A 20442-nucleotide genomic window follows, 5' to 3' on the forward strand; every position below is an offset into this window, starting at 1 on the left:
TCAGATGCTCTATTTGTAGACGTGTTACTAAGCTTATGGACATACACATGTGTGAAGCAACAGTATTAAAAATGTGAAGGGAAGAATTGTTAAACAACTATAAATTGAGAGTGACAAAGTGGGAGATTAAGGCCCCTGACTCCATAAATAGTGTGAATCAAGGTGATTATTTTGAAATCTGCTTCAGGATGCTTCACTTGGACTCTCAAATATCATGACCATGAGACCTAAGCCAAAAACTGAGAGTCCCAGGCATTGATTTGTGCACACATTACTTCCCGCAGATGCACATGTTTTTAAGAATAATGGGTCCTCACGATAAACAATATCACAGAATGCGCAGCAAAATGAATCACTTGAATCATGGGTCTAAACATAAGGAATGGTCTAACTCAGTGTCTGGCATAAATGTTTATTTCCATGCTGAATGTGAACGTTTACTGTTCTGAAATATTTGCTGCCTGTTCAATCAAAATTTAAGTTGTTGAAAAACCGTCCTGGAATATTCACAGTGTTGATGGAGAGATGAAACATTCTGACAGATCGCAGTAAACATTTTTACTGGCCACATACTGGGATGTAGAAGCAGATTGGTTTATCGCTGAAGGATAAAAGATGTTGCACGGCTTGCTACCTAAGCTATAGATTTGATTATGTTCTATAGACAAAGACCAGACAATATCAGTCATTGCAGGAATCTGTTAGGCTCAAACAGGTCTAAACACAGGCCCTACCGGTTTTGTTCCTTGATGGGAACAATTAACAAATTATATATATTTATAAAGGTATTAGAAAATATTCTCCAGTCAGACATGGTGCTTTATATTTTTCCTCTTCATATATAAGTTCAATAAGTAAGATGATATTTTAGATCTTACTTTATTATCTTGTTTGGGCTTTGTGTTTCATGATGTTTCCCAAGCTTCTTAGACTCCAGTGCTCATATTTAAGATAAAACTCAACTAGTTTGGGACCAAATTTGATAATATGCTGTTGTTTAAACTAGGTGGTCTATTTTTGATACAGTTGCAGCATGCTCTATTTTCTGTAAACCCCGTCAAAATTGGACTGATCTGGTTTTTGTTGGTGCAGTCGTCAGAATTGATCTTCGTAAAATTCAGAAAATTCCTCAATTGCAAACACCAAGTTACTTAAGGATGTTATATGTGCATGTCTTTCAAAAGAATCATTCCATTTAAATGAATGTTATGTATTACCTGGTTGTAAAAGGACACTGCATGTTTGGTACGATTGTTTATTTTGAAATGGAGTTTTCTCATGACTATATATAGCAACCAATCAGCACACTGCATTTCAGTTTTGAAGCCATTATTAAGAACTGTGAAATCATTTATATTCGTTGGCATGAAAGTTTTCGGTTTGCCAAAAAATTACAATTTCGTGGGTACTTGAATTTGTGGTTTTTCATTTTTGAAAAAAATAAATCGAAACTGCGATCGTCCTAGGTCGACTGCATTATCTCCACGCGCTGGCTTGTGGTTTCCGTCTTCTACGTCACTTGGTTTATGACACTCGCTATAGTGGTACGACATGCCAGTTAGTGCATATATCCTTGTCAATTATCGATTTAATTGGAAAATTAGGTCATAAAAGAAGACGTACACTGATACTAATAATACAGATAGGAGAAGCCATTGAATGCCAATTAAGAATTTTGCAAACTGTGAAGGTCCGTATATTTGAGTTAACAATCCCTAAAGATAGCTGATGTTTACAAATTCAATCACTTTTGAATATCATCTCATTTCAATATTTATTCAAGCGTTTTTGTTTAATAAGTATATTGAACGCTTTGTTTTGTACATTGTCACGTTGGGTGCTCAGTAACCTCCAATGTAATCGATTAATTATTTCATTAAATAAAAAAATCAAGAACCAACACTCATCACTTACATCTTGTAAACCTGGAGATTTTCATGAACAGCACATGTTTAGGCATGTGCTTCAGTTATTTGGTTCATAAAAACACATTAAAATGATTTGGTTTATTATTTGTTAAAGGCAATTATAATATATTAACAAAACAATGATAGTAAGATATACAGTGAGACAGATATTTACAATGTACGAATAAACTAGAGTATGTACGTAACATAGCAATTGAAAAAGTGAATAAAGGGTCTATATTTCGTGGGATCTTGAATTTGTGGATCACCTAACCCACAAAAACCACGAACATTAATGCCCCACGAACATTAATGATTTCACAGTACTTTGAAATAGGCCTACTTTCTCATGACTATATTTAGCAACCAATCAGCATTTTAAAGGACTATAAAAAAGGCATGATGTCAGATCATGTTCTGAAGCATGAATATACAAATGTTCTTGTATCCAGGCTTTCACCTTAGCCATATTTATATTTCTTGCGTCATCACGCAAGTAATGTTAAACAATACTTTTCCCACAAAATTCTTGACAACTCAGTATGCTTATCAGGTGTCTTTCCACTCAGAACATGGCTATTATTACTCACTTTTGTTACCTTTATCTTTGAATAACTCCACTAGCTATCTTCTTGTACCATAACTTGTATTACAGCAGATTTGTAAAGGCGGCCAGGATGGCTTGCTGCTATGTCTTGACATCACCACATAGGGACACATAATCAATAGGACATGGGACTTCCAGTATCTACACTTGATACGCTATCGCAATTTGGAATATGTGACCGACTTCCAATAAAGAAATTTACAAGTATTAGAGAATGCTAGCCTTTAATGATTTGTCTTTTTCCTTTGGAATAATAATCTTTGGTAAGGCTGCTTTCAATAATTAGTTTGTTTTGCCTATTCCTACCAGCCCTTTGGGTAGGTAGGTAAATTTTTCTTTTTTTCCCATTTTTTTGCTTTCAAAGAATTAATTAAGTGTTATAAGACATGGAAAAAAAATAATAAGACCACCGCATAGCCAAATCAAATTGGTGTCTGGTTATTCTGTGAGTCGGTCAGAAAACACAAAACTAACTATTCAATATTAAATGTGGCATAATGTGCAACGTGATCTTTCTCACTGTATCTCGTGATCCTGCTCACTGTATCTCGAGATCTTTCTAACTGTATATCATGATCTTTCTCACTGTATTTCATGATCTTTCTCACTGTATCTTGTGATCTTTCTCTCTGTATCTCGTGGTCTGTCTCACTGTAACACGTGTACCTTCTCTCTGTATCACGCGATATTTCTCACTGTATCACGTGACCTTTCTTACTGTATCTATGTATCTTTTTCAATGTATCTCTTGATCTATCTCACTGTATCTCGTGGTCTTTGTCACTGTATCTCGTGATCTTTCTCCCTGTAGCTCGTGATCTTTCTCACTGTATATCGTGATCTTTCTCACTGTATCTCGTGGTCTTTCTCACTGTATCTTTTGATCTTTCTCACTGAATCTCAAGATCTTTCTCACTGTAACTCATGATCTTTCTCACTGTATCTCATGATCTTTCTCACTGCACCTCATGATCTTTCTCACTGTATATAGAGATCTTTTTCACTGTATCTCGTGATCTTTCTCTCTGTTGCTCGTGATCTTTCTCACTGTATATCGTGCTCTTTCTCACTGTATCTTGTGGTCTTTCTCTCTGTATCTCTTGATCTTTCATACTGTATCTTGTGATCTTTCTCACTGTATCTCGTGATCATTCTCTCTGTATCTCGTGATCTTTCTCTCTGTAGCTCGTGATCTTTCTCTCTGTAGCTCGTGATCTTTCTCACTGTATCCCGTTGTCTTTCTCACTGTATCTCGTGATCTTTCTCACTGTAATTCGTGATCTTTCTCACTGTAGCTCGTGGTCTTTCTCACTGTATCTTGTGATCTTTCTCACTGTATCTTGTGATGTTTCTCACTGTATATCATGATCTTTCTCACTGTATCTTGTGATCTTTCTCACTGTATATAGTGATGTTTCTCACTGTATCTCTTTGTCTTTCTCACTGTATATAGTGATCTTTCTCACTGTATCTTGTGATCTTTCTCACTGTATCTCTTGGTCTTTTTCACTGTATCTTGTGGTCTTTCTCACTGTATCTCGTGATCTTTCTCACTGTATATAGTGATCTTTCTCACTGTTTTTTGACTCTTAAAACAATTTTTCTTCCATTTAAAAAATGATAAAAAATGTTATAAATATAAGGTGTTTGTGTTGCTTGAAAAGGCCACATCTGTGACAGTTTTATTTATAGTGTTTACCTTTGGCAGAGGCAGTGGCAACAATGTCACCTAAATTATGTGAAGACAATTACTTATGTGTTTATTATAAATCCAGCCATGAAGAGACTTGATGGCGGTGTTTTAATGGGCATAATGTCTTGTCAAATATGATTGTTACATAAATCATTCAAGTAGCCCAGAGTTATTTCCCTTTTACATGAAAATAAAGTTCATTTATTTATTGTGGAATCATTAACTTTAGTGGTTATTATCTATTCATTCATGATAGTGTTTTTGGTCAAGATAACACCAGAATTATGCCCTCCTTACATTTATTGAAATTATATTCATTATTTTTTGTGCAAACGATAACTTAACATCATATTTAAAATTAGTTACACATCTGGACTTTCACCTATGGACTTCTCCATTGTCTAACCAGCGTTAAGTATTTTTGTGTTGGTGTCTATCTTTGTTTTAAATCCCACATCAATAAAATGCCACATCTCCAGTATATGAACCACCCTTCCTTTCACAACAGATCTTGTTACAGCGGCACCTTTGAATGGCAATTAAACCATGGGTCGATTTACCAACATGTCCTGCTTCTAAATGACATCCAATAACACACGTTGTTGACCATGTCTATCATAACAATGAATGATGTTGATATATTCACCACAACATGCGGTCAGCGGTTTATTTCCAGTTCTCATTGCGGCATATTTGATGAAGAAACCAACAAGATAATTATGCCAATTTAAGGCCATGCTGGGATGGAAATTGCTTCAAACATTTTGTCTACATAATTTGGGTCATTGTTGTAACTGGGTCTGTTTACTAGCATGTTGAACCGCAAAATTGCTTTTGTGCTTTTCAACTGGACAAAACTTGAACCCTGCATCTAATCAAGCCTGGGGCAAATATGTATCTTCTGGCTCCATGAATCTCGTTCAACCTCTGCAAACTGCATTGGCAGAGAAATCATTACCCATTATGAGAAAATGGAATTCTTTAATGAAGCAAATAAATGTCATATACAGTGTGACTGATGCATCAAGATTGCTAATTATCACTTGGATATTATATATATCTGTTTATTATATGACATGTAATGCTTTATTAGCTGGATTTAGCTGTTGTACATAGACAGTTATGTCTTAGGTGTCCTTGTTGTATGTATCTATTAGTGTGAATCTGCAATCTTATATTGGCGGTGACTTATACAATACATGAAATTTTGTACACAGTTCACTATGAAATTACATATGTGTGTTGTTACAGCATTCTGGCTACCATATATGTTAATATCACGCCTCCAACATGAATGACAAAACTCCATTGGTCCAATGGACTGGTCATGTGGTGACCCAATATTTTTCCATATTTGGTCACTAAATTTTATCATACCAAAAAGGCGCCTTATTTTTGGATTTTGATCAATAAATAAAAATTTCTCTAAATTGATCAATGTAATCAGGTTGTTGACATTATATATATATGTTATGGGGTTAGTTGGTGACCCAGTATGGGATGTATGGGCAAAGAAAACCACATTCAGGTTTGAGCTCCACTCCCATAATGCATATTCGGTCACCTTTTAAACCTGTAATGTATATCATGTTTTATTCCAACTATTTGTCAAGTTGGAAAAACAGAAGAGTGTTTGCATACACTTCTGGCACTCATGCTTTCCACGAAGGATATATATCATATATATCAACTACTTGATTGAAAAACATCGGAATTGCAAAAAGGGTTACCAAAACAATGTGTTTTCTGATTACAGATGGAGATGATAGTTGAACGTATGCAGGATGAGGCCACGGGCGTGCCGGTTCGCACCGTCAAAAGCTTCATGTCCAAAGTCCCCAGTGTGTTCACAGGTGTGTGCCTCTTATCACAATATTATTAAGATTGTGCTCCAGAATAAATAGGTTTAAGATTCTCATCCTCATTTCTCTTAAGCTGGTATGTTTATCAAGAAAAATTATCAAGATATTGTGATTGCTTTGGTGAAAAAACTTGAACCTTGGGCATATCTCAAAAAAAGTTTTTCCAAGATAAACAAAACATAGTTCAGTTGTGCCAGAGACAATTTTCACACTCAAGGCCCATAACTCTGGCTTAGGTAATTGTTAGTGATGTGATGATAAAAAATTGAGTGGTCGGGCCTGGATTCAGAGATAATCGAATGTATTTGGTCACAATCGATCATCGATTTAACCGGTGAGTTTTTTTTTTTTAAATTTCCTCTTGTTATTTGCGTTTGGTTAATGTCTACCAATTTTTTCCACCGAGTTCATTTAAACACTCGGAAGTGTTCAGTTGTTATTGTTAACAATATGGCCAAAAGCAACAACAACACTTAATTACTTCAAGCATACACATACCATAAGCAAAGTTAAGAATTACGAGTTATTGCACAAGAATCAAACTACAATTAAGGTTTTGTCAAAAACCAATTGTACTATCTATAATCTGGTACTTGAGTGGAACCGATTATCGATAGTCAAACTGGAACCAAGTCTCAACACAAGTAATTGGTAAGTTATACTTCTCTTCAATGAGCGTTGACAGTTGATTGCAGTGCCACTTCAGTAACATTTACCTTGTCAGTTTATGTTTTTTAACAATGTTTTAGGTCTACAGGAAAGTTGAAGCGCCTTGTTTCATGAATAATTAAAATTTATTGGAACCTGCACAGCAGCGTGCACAGGTCATAAATCAGGCTTGCTTTCCCTTGTCATTTAATTAAGGTAATTGTTTAACACAGCATGACACTAATAACATAAGGCAGAGTTAAGGCTGCCATCAGCGCAAATGGAATTAAAATGCCACATTAGTCTCTGTCTAGTTCATGGGTAAGACAGTTATGTATAGGTGATGTTCAACTATAACTTTTGTCTAGTGGCATAATGACGTAGCACACTGACATGCATTGTCTCAAAATGTTCCAAAGTTTTGTCTTGATTTGATCAACCACAGTGAGCATATTGAGAAGTTAAGGCAAAGAGGTTTCATTTACTTCATTATTTAGGGCCGATTGTTCAGACTTTGTTAAAGTTAGCATTGTTGTTAACGTCTTCGTTGTTAACTTTCTAATCTTTATTGCTCTGAAAGTTAAATGGATACGCTTGTGGTCTCCAGTTATTTCCTACAAGATATGAGAAAACTGTTAAAGTTGTTCGTATTTTATGCAAATATATGAGCACAATATAAAATATTTCAACTTTTAAAGTTTATTAACAACGATAATGTTATTAAAGTTCTGAACTGAATCGGCTCTAAATGTTATTTAGGACCTTTTCACTTTTAACTCTTGAGTTACAGGGAGATCTCAGACTCAAATAGTTTAAAGCGGGGGCCAAGATTATGAACAGTTTCAAGTTTGGACACAGATTCAGAAAGCCCTTTAATTATATTACAAAAATATGCCTTTTTTTTGTTATTTAGGTCAGCTTCATATAATAATAATATTTAGCAAATACATCATAAATACTCAACTGAAAGGAAAGTTACAATTAATTGAAGATTTGCAGTTTTTCTGTTACTATTTGTAACCATGGCCCCTGAATACTATAAACCTAGGTTTGTATATTGTTTTAATGTAATGACTTCGAAGTATTTGGTGTCATTTAAGACCCTTCAATTAGGTAAGCCATTTTTGCTAAGGTATAAACTAAATCTTTGTCTATTTTGCAGAGCATGATAATAAAGATTTAAAAGATTGATGTATTGTTTAGAAATTTGTACAGGTGTTTTCTTGTCTGATCCTGAAACAAAAAAATGGAACTTACATATCTCATTGGTGATGGATTCTTCATTGGAAAACTTTTACCTTGGCCATACATTACTCAAAAATGGATCATAGAATTCACATAAAACATATTTCACTCATTACCAGTAACAATATATGTAATATGTGTAGCAAAGCCCATAACTCTGGCTGAAATAATTATCAAGTTATGCCCCTTGATCAGTAGAGAAAACCGTTGAGTGTTGGCTTGGCCTGTAGTTGCTCTTGCCCTGTGCTTTGTTAAATGATTTATTTTCTGCAATTTCAGGCCAGGATCTGATCATGTGGATGATGAAGAACCTTGATGTGGAGGATCAAGGTATGGATACATAATACCCCTGGGCTTGGGCTTGTTACACCTAACTACAATTGTCCCATTCGAGGGATAGGGGAGCACAATTTTATGAAGTTGTAATACCCATTTAAGGGAGGGAAAAACAAATGTATTAAGTCATGATACCCATTTGAGGAATGGAAGCACAATTGGATGAAGTCAATATACCTATTTAAAATAGGGGGGGGGGGGGGGGGGAGGAGTGTACAATTGTATGAAGTCAAAATACCCAATCGAGGGTAGAAGAACTATGGTTGGGGGCGGGGGGGGGGGAGGGGGGCACAATTGTATGAAGTCATATATAAATACCCATGGGGGGGGGGGGGGCAATGCTTGTATGAAGTCATAATTCCCAATTGTGGAGTGGAAGCATGTTGCCTTAATACCTAAGAATAATTTCACAGGAGTTTCCGTAAGTGACTGAAAGTTATGTTATAAAAAATTCACTATACCAATAAGTCCTATACCAAGTTTTGTAAATTCTTGGTGTCAGGGTGGTTCTCCAACAAGTTATTTTTCAATATGACAAATGATGCCCATGGTGTAAAGGGTGTCCCTTTAATTGGGTTCATTTGTTATTTCATACATACTTCAAATAGGAAATAAATGTAAACATTTTGTTATCTACACCTACACTGCATATAGACTTTAAAAATCAGTCATGAAACTTTTGACAAATGATCAACAGGTTTGTTGAAAGTACTTGCATCATGTCATTTGGAACTATAATGGAACACAAGTGAACTTTTTGATGTCATCATGGCCCTCTTGTTTGTTTAAACTGGCAAACTGATTTGAAGCTTTCTAAAGATTGGGAAAGTAATGGATTTTTGTCAGACTCTTGAAACTTATGCTATCATTTTTACTGCCATTAAATTATGTAGTTCATAATGTTGGGAAAAAATTGGTAATCAAGCTCTAATAAAATATTTGGGCGGGTGGGCGGTCGGGCAGCCGGGCGGCGTCAAACTCACCTATGAAAATGAATAACTTTAGTAAGGGTTCACATATCTTGACCAAACTTGGTCTATAGAAAGAGTTTATGGGTACCTTTTATGGGATTGCGTTTGGGGTCCCTGGGGTCAAGGTCAAGGTCACTGTTACTAAAAATAGAAAAACAGTTGAAACTGAATAACTTTAGTTAGGGTTGACATATCTTGACTAAACTTGGTCTATAGTAAGAGTTTATGGATACCTTTCATGGGATTGCATTTGGGGTCCCTAGGGTCAAGGTCACTGTTACTAAAAATAGAAAAATAGTTAAAACTGAATATCTTTTGTTAGGGTTGACATATCTTACCCAAACTTGGTCTATAGTAAGAGTTTATGGATATTTTCATGGGATTGCGTTTTGGGGTCCCTAGATTCAAGGTCAAGGTCACTGTTACTAATAATAGAAAAACAGTTGAAACTAAATAATTTTAGACAGGGTCTACATATCTTGACCAATCCAGGTATAAAGAAAGAGTTTATGGATCCCTTTCAAGGATTGCATTGGGGTCCCTAGATTCAAGGTCAAGGTCACTGTTACTAAAAATAGAAAAATGGTTGAAACTGAATAACTTAAGTTAGGGTTGACATATCCTGACACAACTTGGTATAAAGGAAGAATTTATGGATACCTTTCAATGGAGTGCATTTGGGGTCCCTAGGGTCAATGTCACTGTTACTAAAAATAGAAAAACCGACACAGGCTGAAGTTCTTCTGTCAATCATTAAAAACCTGGTTTCGTTGCATTGCGGCGTTTCTTGTATTGTTTTTAGCTCTACTGGCCAAAGGCCAGAAGAGTTTATGCGATGGTAATGTGTATGTAGTATGTGTATGTAGTATGTGCATCCGTGTGTTCGTGCGCGCGTGCATCTGTAAACAATTGCTTGTGAACACGATACAGTCTTCAGTTTTGATTGTATCTCGATGAAACTTGTACAGTATCTAGATAGCCATTAGAGCTTGGTTCCTTTCGAAAACCAGCCAGATCCGCCCATTATGGCCCTTGATAGTATAAAAAAATGCTGTTGTGTAAACACTAGCTTGTGAACATGATACAGTCTTCAGTTTTGATTGTATCTCGATGAAACTTGTACAGTATTTAGATATCCATTATAGCTCGGTTCCTTTCGAAAACCAGATCTGCCCATGCAGGCCTAGTTTTGAACAAGGCTTTATTTAGTGGTCCACTACCATGGTTGTTCAAATTATGCCCCTTGGGTCAATACTGGCACTGCCCTGGGTGTCACTCTTTTCCTAGATAGTTACTTAAGAAATATTTTCAAATCTTCTTGTTTCAAACCACAAGGCCCATACCTTTGATATTTGTTATGGAGCATCATATGATGCAATTGAAAACATTTGAAATAAGGCCCCTTGAGCAAAAGCTGGCCCCACCCCTTTTCACTTATTAATTTTTAAAGCTACAGTAATGAAATTTTGACAATGTGAACAGTTCAAAATCTAGGTCACTAGGTCAAATCGTAGGAAAAATATTTCCACGTCATGACTTCAACATTTTTTTTCATATCTAGATGAAACTTGGTCAGAGTATTTGTCTGCATAATATCTTGTTTATTTTTTTATATTGGTCATCCCGGGTCAAATTCTAGGTCACTAGGTCAAATCTTAGGAAAATCTTTCCATGTCATAAATTCAACAATTTTTGTCAAATCTTTATGAAACTTGGTCAGAATATATGTCTGCATAATATCTTGATTTTTTTTTAATATTGGTCATCCCCGGTCAAAATCTAGGTCACAAGGTCAAATCTTAGGAGAAAGGATTCCACGGTCATAGAAATTCATTAATTTTTGTCAAATCTTTATGAAACTTGGTCACAATATTTGTCTACATGTTGTCTTAAATATTTGTACATATGGGTCACCTCAGATCAAAAACTAGGTCATTAGGTCAAATCTTAGGAAATATTTTCCCAATGTCATAAACAAAATGAAATCTTAGATGATAAAGTGTGTTATCTAGGGTCAAAAAATAGGTCTCTGGGACAGATCTTATTGGAAAAGCTTATGTATTTATAAAATGTTCATTTTTCCTAACACAAATGGATTGGTTTCTGTTGATCAGGTTATTTTTATGAACGATATCTCAGATAAACATAAATTTGGGTCTTTTTGGTTAAAAATACTAGGTCACTTGCTCAAATTCTAGGTTTGCAAACTTGCATCGTCAAATAAAAAATCTGGCTTAAATGCGGTATTGCCACATTGTTAATATTGTTTTTCACTGATGATAACAGGTATTGTAAAATTTTCTTCTTTGGAGGTAAAAAACAAACAAAGAATTCGGAGGTAAAAAACAAACAAACAAACAAAACCCTACCTACCTATCAACCCACAATAACTTGAGAAACAAACTACTTATTGTGGTCTGAATGATGAAGTTTTCTTGGCCCTGGTGCTATTTGTTCTTGAGTTTCTTCCAGGCTTGACAAGGTCAGAGACAGGTAATTTCAATATTTCTACATCTTCAGTCATAATGGATGTCATCATGTTAATGTGCATATTCAGTTAGAGAGACATGCCTTATTTTCCAGGAAATTGAAAAATCATGATGTGTTTTTGTGGATTCTTCTGATTTCCTTTGAGAAATTCAGAGGATGTAAATCGTACAGTTTCTTGCTATGGGGTGATTGGCATGAAAAATATTGTGAAGTTAAATGAATAAAATATCTGGATACCTGAAATATTGGTTGACTGAAGTTGTAATTTGATGTCATCATTTTTGTCTGATGTTGTCGTTGTTGGTGTAATTATGTGATTACTTTAAAGATGTTCCTTGTTCTAATTATCTTCTGTACCTGTTAGCAATTTGTCCGTCCCATATCTTCTTAACCCCTTGAAGGTTTTTCATGTTACTTGTGTAAAATGATAACCACATTTGCACAACATTCTGAACCCACTCTCCAGGTGTGCAGGCTCAAGGTCAAGGTCAGAGTTCAAGGTCAAAAGATTAAACCAAAGATTTAATGTCAGCTCCATATATCCTAAGCCTGTTGAAGGATTTTTATGAAACATGGGCAAAATGTTCACATTAGCAACACAATACCAACAATCTGCTCCATCATCATCTCCAAATGTCAAATGTCATGGAGCAGAATGAGACCAGCATTGTTTCTTAGCATCTGAAAATGGTTATCAAGAAATTAAGAATCTTATTTTCTTCCCACTGTTTCAAACAAAAGAAAAAACAATTGCTCATTTTTTTTTTTCCACTATTTTTTTATGGCAATACATTTTTAGATCATTTGTGGGGTATGGAAGTGCATAATTATTCAGCGATGAAAATTATCCAATAAATAATGCATCCAGATAGAGCTGTAAAACAATTGTCTCCACATTTTTGCCATTGATCATCGCTATTTGAAACTCAGTTTATGGTACCGTAATAGACAACTAATTCACTGATAATATCCAATTAAAACATGATTAATTATCTATAATATTCCTCATTATGGCTCTATTTGTTAGCAATTAGTGTAAAAGCTTGGGAAATATCAAGTTGAATACGTCATTGTTTTAATCTGGCATTGTAATTCCCGAAGCATATTGTTGGCATTTAATTGCGAATGATTTATATTCATCAGGGAAATATTGGACTTATCAATATACAGTTAACAAGGTTGCACCTTTTGCCGTTAACAATGTTCACATTTCTTCTTTACGTCTGCAAGTTGATGACATATCCAATTTATTACCTTTTATACAGACGTAATGATGTTCATATAATAAAAAGAAAATACAGATGAGCAAAAATTAATGCCACCCCCTATTTCTAATGGAGTTAAATTCAAAGTCAGATAAAATATAGAACATCTCAACTTAAGAAATGTGATTTCATAAAAGCGATATATTAAGGGATTTAGAATATGTTAAAAAATCCAATTGCCACAAAACTTGTAATAAACCCCCATGAGCCCTCGGACTATTGAATCTTTGACTCCTAAAAAAAAAAAAGGTAACAAGATTCCTAGCCGATTTTATACAAATAAGGTGTTTGGTACGTACTAAAACCAGTTGGCATATGATTTTTTAAAATTTTCATGCCATTATTGCAGACAAAGAAGTGCTATCTCCATGCATAAATTTGCAAGCTTATAATTATTCAACACCCATGAATGCAAGAAAAGTAGGAATCTTAAAATGCAATTACGAATTTAAAGGTTCATATAATTATGAAAATTGCATGATTTAGAGATAATTCAAAGCTGGCTAATAGCTCTCAGAGAGTGAACAAGTTATATTAATAACTCTCTTTTGCATGATGTTCAGTGAGAAACAGGTCATGTGTTCGAGTGGAAAGGGGAGGGGCTGCAGGAAACCCACTTATATGATGGATGACCACAAACCAAAAAAATCCCTTAAGAATGATATAGATATATTGATTATTCTTGCGTTTTTCTTGCAGTTGAGGCTCTACACCTGGCTCATTTGATGTCGTCCCATGGCTACTTTTTCCCAATAGATGACCACTACCTTACTGTTAAATGTGACAACACATACTATAGGTTCCAGGTAAGCATTTGATGTTGTTGTCCGATGGTTACTTCCTCCCTGGAGATGAACACTACCTTATTATAAATGTGACGACATAAGCCTTAAGTTTAGGGTAAGCCTGGCCATTACCTTACTGTGAAATGTAACAACACAAGCTAAAGGTTCGGTGTAAGTCTGACTATTACCTGACTTTTAAATGTTACAACACAAGCTAAAGGTTTAGGGTAAGTCTGACCATTACCTTACTGTGAAATGTTACAACACAAGCTAAAGGTTCAGGGTAGGCATGACCACTACCTTACTGTGAAATCTGACAACACAAGCTAAGGGTTTGGGTTAAGCATTACCACTACCTTACTGTGAAATGTTACAACACAACCTCAAAGTTTGGGTAAGCCTGACCACTACCAGACTGTGAAATATGACAACACAAGCTAAAGGTTCGGGTTAAGCATTACCACTACCTTACTGTGAAATATGACAACACAAGCTAAAGGTTCGGGTTAAGCATTACCACTACCTTACTGTGAAATGTTACAACACAAGCTAAAGGTTCGGGGTAAGTCTGACCTTAATCTGACTGTGAAATGTGACAACACAAGCTAAAAGTTTAGTGTTAAGCATTACCACTACCTTACTGTGAAATGTTACAACACAAGCTAAATGTTTGGAGTAAGCCTGACCACTACCTGACTGTGAAATATGACAACACAAGCTAAAGGTTCGGGTTAAGCATTACCACTACCTTACTGTGTTATGTTACAACAAAAGCTAAAGGGTCGGGTTAAGCATTACCACTACCTTACTGTGAAATATTACAACACAAGCTAAAGGTTCGAGTTAAGCATTACCACTACCTTACTGTGAAATGTTACAACACAAGCTAAAGGTTTGGGTTAAGCATTACCACTACCTTACTGTGAAATGTTACAACACAAGCTAAAGGTTTGGGTTAAGCATTACCACTACCCTACTGTGTTATGTTACAACAAAAGCTAAAGGTTCGGGTTAAGCATTACCACTACCTTACTGTGAAATGTTTCAAAGGTTCGGGTTAAGCATTACCACTACCTTACTGTGAAATGTTACAACACAAGCTAAAGGTTCAGGGTTAAGCATTACCACTACCTTACTGTGAAATGTTACAACACAAGCTAAAGGTTCAGGTTAAGCATTACCACTACCTTACTGTGAAATGTTACAACACAAGCTAAAGGTTTGGGTTAAGCATTACCACTACCTTACTGTGAAATGTTACAACACAAGCTAAAGGTTTGGGTTAAGCATTACCACTACCTTACTGTGTTATGTTACAACAAAAGCTAAAGGTTCGGGTTAAGCATTACCACTACCTTACTGTGAAATGTTACAACACAAGCTAAAGGTTCGGGTTAAGCATTACCACTACCTTACTGTGAAATGTTACAACACAAGCTAAAGGTTCGGGTTAAGCATTACCACTACCTTACTGTGAAATGTTACAACACAAGCTAAAGGTTCGGGTTAAGCATTACCACTACCTTACTGTGAAATGTTACAACACAAGCTAAAGGTTTGGGTTAAGCATTACCACTACCTTACTGTGCTATGTTACAACAAAAGCTAAAGGGTCGGGTTAAGCATTACCACTACCTTACTGTGAAATATTACAATACAAGCTAAGGGTTAGCATTACCACTGCCTTACTGTAAAATGTGACAACACAAGCTAAAAGTTCAGGGTAAGCATTACCACAACCTTACTGTGAAATGTTACAACACAAGCTACAGGTTTGGGTTAAGCATTACCATTACCATACTGTGAAATGTTACAACACAAGCTAAGGGTTCAGTTAAAGAATTACCACTACCTTACAGTGAAATGTTACAATACAAGCTAAAGGTTCTGGTTAAGCATTTCCACTACCTTACCATGAAATGTGACAACACAAGCTAATGGTTCAGGGTTAGCATTACCACTACCTTACCATGAAATGTGACAACACAAGCTAAAGGTTCAGGGTTAGCTTTACCACTACCTTACCATGAAATGTGACAACACAAGCTACAGGTTCTGGTTAAGCATTTCCACTACCTTACCATGAAATGTGACAACACAAGCTAAGGGTTCAGGGTTAGCATTACCACTACCTTACCATGAAATGTGACAACACAAGCTAAAGGTTCAGGGTTAGCTTTACCACTACCTTACCATGAAATGTGACAACACAAGCTAAAGGTTCAGGGCTAGCATTTCCACTACCTTACCATGAAATGTGACAACACAAGCTTAAGGTTTGGGTCAAGCATTACCACTACCTTACCATGAAATGTGACAACACAAGATAAAGGTTCGTGTAAAGCATTACCACTACCTTACTATGAAATGTTACAACACAAGCTAAAGGTTCAGGGTTAGCATTTCGCTACCTTACCATGAAATGTGACAACACAAGCTAAAGGTTCAACGTTAAGCATTTCCACTACCTTACCATGAAATGTTACAACACAAGCTAAAGGTTCAGGGTTAGCATTACCACTACCTTACTGTGAAATGTTACAACACAAGCTAAAGGTTCAGGGTTAGCATTACCACTACCTTACTGTGAAATGTTACAACACAAGCTAAAGGTTCAGGGTTAAACATTTCCACTACCTTACTGTGAAATGTGACAACACAAGCTAAAGGTTCAGGGTTAAGCATTTCCACTACCTTACCATGAAATGTAACAACACAAGCTAAAGGTTCAGGGTTAAGCATTTCCACTACCTTACTGTGAAATGTTACAACACAAGCTAAAGGTTCGGGTTAAGCATTACCACCACCTTAATGTGAAATGTGACAACACAAGCTAAAGGTTTGGTTTTAGCATTTCCACCACCTTACCATGAAATATTACAACACAAGCTAAAGGTTCAGGTTAAGTATTACCACTGCCTTACTGTGAAATGCTACAACACAAGCTAAAGGTGCGGGTTAAACATCACCACTACCTTACTGTGAAATGTTTCAAAGGTTCGGGTTAAGCATTACCACTACCTTACTGTGAAATGTTACAACACAAGCTAAAGGTGTGGGTTAAACATCACCACTACCTTACTGTGAAATGTTACAACACAAGCTAAAGTTTAGGGTAAAGCATTACCTCTACCTTATCTGACAACACAAGCTAAAGGTTCGGAGTAAGTCTGACCATTACCTTCCTGTGAAATGTGACCACAAGTTTATTGGGTTAAGTTAAGCATGACCACTTCCTTACCACAAAATGTGTAAACACACACTACAGGTTCCAATTAATCATTGCCGTTGTGTATAAAGTAAATGTGACAGTACACTTTTTAAGCTTTTAAAAGGTAATCATTGGCATATTCTCAATAGAACAGGAAAGTATTGGTGATGATTGATAAAAACTTTGGATTTCATAGAATTAGTTTACTTATATTTAAAAGAAGACTTTCTATACAGAAATAATATTGGAAGTGATGGAGCTCTCATCTGATGACATGCGATAAATATTTTCCGTAGAAAACTAAAGGAGATGAAATTATCACCATTCAGAAGTGACAGCAAAAATTGATAAATTCAATTAGGCAAAAAATATCTACTTTATTAAGGAAGCTAACATTGAATGGGATGTCTCCGAGAAAATAGAAATCAATAGGCTTATCAATAAATGTCTTAATTATACCTGTTTGCACCAGGCATTATTTGCAAGTACTGTATTGGGCCTTTGAATTGAAACAATCGATGTACCTCTTCTAATTAAAATTGTAATTAGAGTCGGAAAAGTTTCTAAGTAGCGATATTTGCTTTAAATGTTCGGCCATTGTGTAAACGAACCAAACTTTGTGAACTCAAGTTTTGGTCGATGTTTCCGACATTATATCAAATAGAGGGTGCTTGAAAAGTTCCACTGTCTATTTGCTCAGGCTATTGGTACATTCTCTATGAAGAGCTCTACTAACAGGATTGTAGTGTAATTAACAGTTTTTTGCCATTAATTACTATTAGATTGATTTCAGTCAACATGCACCAGGTATCCATAGTGTTGACACAGTTCCTAAATATGTGGTGCATCACGGTATTTTGGACCCAAAGTTGGAACCCTTTGATCTGGAAGTGAATTGATATAACACTTAAATTGGATTATGATCATTCTTGATAATTAACTACTTTGGTTAACAAAAGAATATATTGAATTCAAGTACACATGTGTTTGTTTGTCCAGAGTTATCATGTGACTAATGAATCTTGCCGTTGGCCTTACAGTCATGAATATTTATGTCAAGATGTTTGGCGTCATGTTAAATTCACATTAAGATGGTTTGTCATTATGTTAAATTCACATTATGTTAAGTTCACATTAAGATGGTTTGTCGTCATGTTAAATTCTCATTAAGAAGGTTCGTCATCATGTTAAATTCACATTAAGATGGTTTGTCATCATGTTAAATTCACATTAAGATGGTTTGTCATCATGTTAAATTCACATTAAGATGGTTTGTTGTCATTTTAATTTAACATTAAGATATTTACACCTCCATTCCTTAGATGAGCTGCCTTTCGGCAATTGCGAATACTTCCTGATGAACGCAACATCTTTGGATATGTGTAGATCGTAAATCATTGTGTATAAAATTAATATAAATTTAAAATTGCTTGTCTTGTTATTGTTTGTTTTTTGTCAGCAGGCCACCAAAAATTTTATTCAAATAGAAAATTTATGGTATTTTTAATGTATCTTGTCAGTGGAGTTTCAATTTTATGTTTAAAAGTGATTTAATGTATCAACTGTGAAGTGATTAATTTTTTCCACCTTAATGTGACACAGTATGATAAACAGTTACTGGTTACAGTCGAGTCGTTCTATTTTACAGAATTGGTGAGGAAGAATTACTCTAAGGTTTTCTTAAATGAAATGAATTGTTTTTGTGAAAAATTCTGGAAGAATTATTGGTGTAAATATAAGTATGCATTGGGTCCTTTGGACTGCACACACTTGAACAAGTTCAACTGCATTCATACCCTGATAATGACATTGATTCATTCATAAAGTGGTTCAACGTCATTTTAAGTTCACATTAAGATGGTTTGGGGTCATTTTAAGTTTAACTTAGGAATGTTCTGCCTCATGTTAAGTTCACAATAGGATAGTTAAGCCTCATGCTAAGTTAACATTAAGATGGTTGGGCTTCATGTTAAGTTCACATTAAGATGGTTTGGCATCATGGTATGTTCACATATAGATGGTTGGGCTTCATGGTAAGTTCACATTAAGATGGTTTGGCATCATTGTAAGTTCACATTAAGATGGTTTGGCATCATGGTAAGTTCACATTAAGATGGTTTGGCATCATGGTAAGTTCACATTTAGATGGTTTGACATCATGGTAAGTTCACATTAAGATGGTTGGGCTTCATGTTAAGTTCACATTAAGATGGTTTGGCACCATGGTAAGTTCACATTTAGATGGTTTGGCATCATGGTAAGTTCACATTAAGATGGTTGGGCTTCATGTTAAGTTCACATTAAGATGGTTTGGCATCATGGTAAGTTCACATTTAGGTGGTTTGGCATCATGGTAAGTTCACATTTAGATGGTTTGGCATCATGTTAAGTTCACATTAAGATGGTTTGGCATCATGGTAAGTTCACATTTAGATGGTTTGGCATCATGGTAATTTCACATTTAGGTGGTTGGGCTTCATGTTAAGTTCACATTAAGATGGTTGGGCTTCATGTTAAGTTCACATTAAGATGGTTGGGCTTCATGTTAAGTTCACATTAAGATGGTTGGGCTTCATGGTAAGTTCACATTTAAATGGTTGGGCTTCATGGTAAGTTCACATTTAGATGGTTGGGCTTCATGGTAAGTTCACATTTAGGTGGTTGGGCTTCATGTTAAGTTCACATTTAGATGGTTGGGCTTCATGTTAAGTTCACATTTAGATGGTTCAGCGTCACATTAAGTTAACATTATGATGGTTTTATCATGACAAGTTCACATTTAAATGGTTGGGCTTCATGTTAAGTTCACAGTTGCATTTATATAAATTAGAATTTGAAAATATTGCAATAAAATTAAAGAATAATATATCAATCGCTCACAATCCCCCCAAAATCAACTTCATGGCCAAAAATCCCTTGACACAACACATATTTGGTCTAATAAAATGAAACCAAAGGTCAATTCAAAAACTCAGCATATGCAGTCTCTGGCACTGAGATAATGATTGCTATTTACAGGCGTTTGAGCACACTAACAAACAAATTAAATTAAAGAATAAAATATCTAGTGTATATTTACACTCATATGTATATGGGAAGGAAGTTAAGAACGATTTTTGCAAAAAAAGCAGATTTTATAGAAAAGTACATTGTGTCATATTATCTGAGCAGAAGGCAATGTCTTTTCCTTTCCAGGAAAACGTAATCAATGGTTGTAACCGAAGAACTTATTTGTTGTGTCATTTATGAACTTTTTCTGAACTAAATGATTTTGTTTTCTCCTCAAATTATACAGCAATGCCTTGCTTTGAACAACATCTGTTTTTAGTTATGCATGTATTCTATCCTTGGAATTGACAATGATTAATTTCCGTTATTTTATGAAGAATTTAAATCATAAATAGTTTATTATCTTTTCTTGA

General features: G+C 35.3%; 1 protein-coding gene across 6 annotated transcripts in view; it reads left to right on the forward strand.

The window, feature by feature from the left end:
- LOC128208081 (regulator of G-protein signaling 7-like) overlaps positions 1-20442 on the forward strand; it is an 85613-nt gene that overhangs the window by 42240 nt on the left and 22931 nt on the right. For all 6 annotated transcript variants that reach the window (XM_052911414.1, XM_052911415.1, XM_052911418.1 and 3 more), the window contains exons 4-6: positions 5964-6060; positions 8242-8292; positions 13724-13830. In XM_052911414.1, coding sequence (XP_052767374.1) covers positions 5964-6060; positions 8242-8292; positions 13724-13830 — 255 coding nt within the window. The remainder of the gene's footprint in view (positions 1-5963; positions 6061-8241; positions 8293-13723; positions 13831-20442) is intronic.

Source organism: Mya arenaria, chromosome 11, assembly GCF_026914265.1.
Source record: "Mya arenaria isolate MELC-2E11 chromosome 11, ASM2691426v1".
Taxonomy (NCBI): Eukaryota; Metazoa; Mollusca; class Bivalvia; order Myida; family Myidae; genus Mya; species Mya arenaria.